Source organism: Alosa pseudoharengus, unplaced genomic scaffold (assembly GCF_046254945.1).
Source record: "Alosa pseudoharengus isolate Yale_2024_CS ecotype anadromous, Long Island Sound unplaced genomic scaffold, YU_APseudo_1.1 YU_APseudo_1.1_scf_12, whole genome shotgun sequence".
NCBI lineage: Eukaryota > Metazoa > Chordata > Actinopteri > Clupeiformes > Clupeidae > Alosa > Alosa pseudoharengus.
Window position 1 is genome coordinate 32,759,606 of NW_027468587.1, and position 5,000 is coordinate 32,764,605.

Below are 5,000 nucleotides of genomic sequence, written 5' to 3' on the forward strand. Positions count from 1 at the left end.
CGTGTGGTCCGAGGCGATGTACAGCTTCAGCGAGGCGTGGATGCTGACCAGCAGACTGACCGGCTGGATGGTCAGCCTCCGCAGCCTCAGCGGCCACACCAGCGCCTGCGTGGCCTGGACCACCTCCTCAGGCAGGCCTGCCACGACGGAGGAGTTAGACGCGCTCGGTGGCGTCGTCGTCGAGGGTCCACTGCTCGCGCTGCCGAAGGCCGACTCGGGCAGGTAGGAGTGGAAGAGCGTCTTGACGTAGTAGACGAACGTGTCCTCCAGGTAGACGCGCGCCGGCTGCATCTGGACAGCCACCGTCTCCATGGCGAAGTCGGGGCCCAGGGCCACGGCCAGGCGGAGGAAGCAGGCGGCGCGGTACGCCTGCAGGGCCTGGGGCGAGAGCAGCGGGTGGGCCTCCGGACTCCAGGGGGCGCCAGAGGAGGAGGAGGAAGATGATGACGACGAGGAGGATGAAGGCTCGGCGGTGCGGGAGTCTTGGCACAGCAGCACGGGGAAGTGGAAGCTGGCGCGCGTGTACAGCTGGTTGTCCAGCTGCAGGCCGGCGCAGTAGAGCTCCAGCACGCTGCCGCCCGCGCCGGGCACGGGGGAGCCGGGGTCCGGCTGGACGTCCCAGGCGGAGGGCGAGGACGTGGACGCGGGGCCGTGGGGGTTGGCGGAGAGGTCCGAACGCTCGGAGGGGTCGGCGGGCGAGAGGTGCAGCAGCAGCTTGGACAGCGTGAGCCGGAGCAGCTCCACCGATCCGGACGGGGTGGTGATGTCATCACAGAGCGCCAGGCTGGCCTCACTCAGCAGCACGCGGAACGACAGAGTCTGTTTGGACAGCCTGAGGAGGAGGGGAGAGAGTGCGCAGATATGGACAGATAGAGAGAGAGAGAGAGAGAGAGAGAGAGAGAGAGAGAGAGAGAGAGAGAGAGAGAGAGAGAGAGAGAGAGAGAGAGAGAGAGAGAGAGAGAGAGAGAAAGGCAGAAAGCACACAGTGCCCCAATTACACAGAGAGCAACTCTGTCTGCTGTTCTCACAGGAAATGAGTCCCACATTGGCTCCATGGGTGTTGAGTGTTTAATGAGGACCAGTGGTGCCCCCTTGTGGTAGCTAATTAAAGTGTTTGTCAAGATTAGTGCGCTGGCTGTGATGTGAGCGAGTGTGTCAGTGAATCATAAACTCCAGGAGGTGTTAACAGAGAACAACATGTGCTTTTATGGGCCAGTGGTGTGCAGAGGAGATGATGTGATTGATGTGTGTTTTAGGTAAGTGTGTTTATGTGAGTGGTTAGTGTGTGAATGTGTAATTGTTTCTATATTGTGTAAGTGTGTGTGGTCTTGAGTGTGTTTATTTATTGCCTAAATCCGTGCGTGTGTATGTAGGTGGGTGTATATATATATGTGTGTGTGTGTGTGTGTGTGAGAGGAGAGGAGGAGTACCTGTGGTGTTGACTGATGATGGTGCCAGCACAGCTCTCAGGGGCCAGTGTGAGGATGACCGTGGCTCCATGCTGAAGAACATCCACATACAGGCAGCCAAAGCTGGGCAGGAACACCACCTACACACACACACACACACACACACACACACACACACACACACACACACACACACACACACACACACACACACACACACACACACACACACACACACACACACACACACACACACACACACACACACACGGAATGTTAGCAACAGTCCAGAGATTACGAAATCTACTTTGTGCAAACAACATTCACAGAACACCACAAAAGGGTTCCATGAAAATCTGACACATTCGGACAGAATCCTTTTCCTGGATGGCACGTGACACCTCATTGCATCAGTCATTTCCCAGGGTGCTTTGCATCAGCGTGACTCAAGCAGCCTTTGGCCTGGAAGAGTGTGGCTCTGGGAAAGCCCGGGGACTTCCTCCCACAAGGCACCGCACATTTCCTACCAGTCTTCCAGCAGTGAGTGGCGGTGGCGGCTTCTCCCAGAACACCCCGAACAACCCCCCCCAACCCCAGGCCAAACTTCCCCCTGACTGTGCCAGGCATTAGCGGCACATCCAGCAGCAGCAGCCTGCTCTGGAGCGTCCTCAAAGAGACCCCCCACCACCACCACAACCCTCAACCACACAGCGCTAAGATCCCTGGTGTTCAGAGCCTTCATGACTTTCACAGGCCTCTCTCCTTCCCTCTCTATCCCTCTCTATCCTTCTCTCTCTCTCTCTCCCTCTCTCCCTGCCTGCACAGGCTGCCAGAGACATTCACTGGCTCGTTGAGCGTCTAGTTCATGTTTAGGGACAGCTCATGGCTCTGTGCTGCTTTTAATCATTCCCTGGGCTTCACACGCTCTGGACACGCACATCTCCTCGGCTTAGCGACGGCTCCGTGCAATACCGAGAATGAAGAAACGTATAAATAAATTACGGCAAAATAAACGCACTGACAAATGGATCTTGATGCGGTGCAAAAACATGGAGCAGATATAATGCAATCAGTACTTCGCTGAGATGCTAATGGGTTGTTATCGTGTCAGAGGTTTTGCTTGGATAGCGAATTGATAACAACTTGCTGAACACTATGGGTCTTTGGGTTGTTTGGGCTACATTTGAGATTTTCTCTCTGATATCAGCGTGTGTGTGTGTGTGTGTGTGTGTGTGTGTGTTGTTGACTTAAGAACACACACAAAAACGCAGTGGCACTGCATCTCCAGCGTTGAACTCCGTGGGCTCCGTGACCTTTGACCCCATGGTAAATTGATCAGTAGGTGCCCCGAGGGGGGGCATGTCTCCGATGAGCAGGAATGTTCAAGCATCCCGTCAAGCGCTAACCCGTGCCGTCACAACAGCCCTGTTCTCGCTCTGCCCGGGGCTGTGACCTCTGACCCCCTGCGTAAGCTGAGCCAGACACCCTGTCCCTGAACCCACGTGCCCCAGACACAACCGTAAGTACACCTTCTACCAACACACACAGACACACACACACAGTCTGACACCATTGCCAAGGTTAAGCAGACCCCCTACTCCCCTGCTACATGCCTTCGGTCAAATCCCAGCTGGATGCTCCAGGCCCAGGGCCTGACTCCTGACATGTAGTCACACAACATGCAGCTTACAAATGTGGGCACACTAAACACAAAAGTTCATCTACCTTCCACACTCATAGAAACACACACTCTGTGTGGCAGTTCAGAATCCACAACTACTCATAACCAAAAGCGCAATCACTGCCCTCTGGTGGACATGAGTTGTAACTGCAGCAGTAATGTGGTTGGGGGTGGGTGGAGGGTTCCTGACCTGTGTCCCGGGGCTGTTGATGTCGATGGGCTCGGTCCAGTCGGGCGGAGGCAGCAGGGAGGCCCCGGGGTCCGGCGCGGCCCTCAGGAGGAGCGTGGGCAGGCTCTCGCGTGGCCGGCAGTCGGGGAAGCTGGAGGCCTGCTGGTAGAGCTCGTGGTGCAGGGAGCTGAGCGGCGGCAGTGGCCGGCAGAACACCTCAGTCCGGGGGGTCTCTGAGGAGGGCAGGGGCAAGCACATTCAAGATGGTTTACACACACACATCCACAGAAGCATGAACACTCATCCACAAATATAAACACACAAACAAACACAAACCCAGCCCCCCCCCCCACCCCCCCCCCCTCCCCCCCACACACACACTTTATACATGAATTCTTGCTGCACCAGGAAAGACGTCGTCCCCTGAAATGCTGTGATTCCTTTTCTTTTTCTTTGTTTTGGTGTGTGTTTTTTGGTGATTGTGCGTGCGTGTGAAGTGACTTGTTTACACGGTCGGAGAATGTCCCTGGTCCCAGCGGTGTCGTCGTGCACAGACAGTCACTCAGTGACATAAAGAAAAGCAGGATCCAATGCTGGTTCCAATCATCCACACTGCGAACATGTGAATCCCACTGCGACCAGCCTCAGCCTCAGACTCAGCCTCCGAGGAGTGGGTGGCCACCACAGCCAAGAAACTGTGTGCGTAGTCTCATGTGTGTGTGTGTCTGTGTGTGTGTGTGTGTGTGTGTGTGTGTGTGTGTGTGTGTGTAACTGAGTATAATTGCTGTGCATGAGCGGCCTTGTATGTACATGCCATTGACTGTGTATGTGTGTATGTGTGTGTGTTTGTGAGTGTGACTAAGTGTGCAGTGGGGTGTTTGAAAATGTGTGTGTGTAAGTCATGCGTGTATGTGTGAAAGACAAGTACAATGACTGTGTGAGTGAGTGTGTGTGTGTGTGTGTGTGTGTGTGTACCTCTGAGGTTCTCTTTGAGTACCATGGCGATGGGGCATCTGTTGTGCAGCAGCATGCGTGGGCAGGGGTCTTCGCTCACTGTGATGAACGTGATGCCCATGTGCTCCTGGTATGTCACCACCAAGGCCCTGCAACACACACACACACACACACACACACACACGCACGCGCACACACACGCGCAAGCGCACACACACACACACACACACAGCATCATTCTCTGATCACAAGCACAACTCCTTGTGCTCCTGCCCCCTGTAGGCCCTGTATGCTCTGTAATCTGCTGGTCTCGGGGCCCTTATTGAAGCCAGCCTCTCACAGCTGGGCTCCATGGCTGAACGAGACCAGGCTCCTGACCAAGAAAAGCCCTTGTCGTAAAAATCACTGCTGCACTCATGGACCCAATTAAACCCATCTTTTCTGCTGTGCCTTCTCTTTCTGACAGTGTGTGTGTGTGTGTGTGTGTGTGTGTTCTAAACAGGCCATGCCAGTGCCTCAGGCTAGGGCCATAATGGAAGATACAGAGAAAGATGGAGACACAGTGCACATTTTTCTGCTGTGTATGTGGATACATGCATTTGTGTGTGTGTGTGTGTGTGTGTGTGTGTGTGTGTGTTGTGTGTGTGTTGTGTGTGTATGTGTGCTGAATGTGTGTGTGTTTGTTGTGTGTGTGTGTTGAGTGTGTGTTGTGTGTGTGTGTGTGTGCTGAATGTGTGTGTGTGTGTGTGTGGCTTGGCCTAGCCTTTCCCACCTGCTGTTGAGTCCC

At 54.7% G+C, this 5,000-nt stretch overlaps 1 protein-coding gene across 1 annotated transcript in view; it reads right to left on the reverse strand.

Annotated features, from left to right (window-relative positions):
* vps13b (vacuolar protein sorting 13 homolog B) overlaps positions 1-5,000 on the reverse strand; it is a 330,552-nt gene that overhangs the window by 9,191 nt on the left and 316,361 nt on the right. The window contains exons 53-57 of the mRNA XM_076281294.1: positions 4,986-5,000; positions 4,235-4,362; positions 3,281-3,492; positions 1,431-1,549; positions 19-832 (exon numbers count right to left, since the gene is read on the reverse strand). The exon at positions 4,986-5,000 is cut by the window's right edge and continues 257 nt beyond it. Coding sequence (XP_076137409.1) covers positions 19-832; positions 1,431-1,549; positions 3,281-3,492; positions 4,235-4,362; positions 4,986-5,000 — 1,288 coding nt within the window. The remainder of the gene's footprint in view (positions 1-18; positions 833-1,430; positions 1,550-3,280; positions 3,493-4,234; positions 4,363-4,985) is intronic.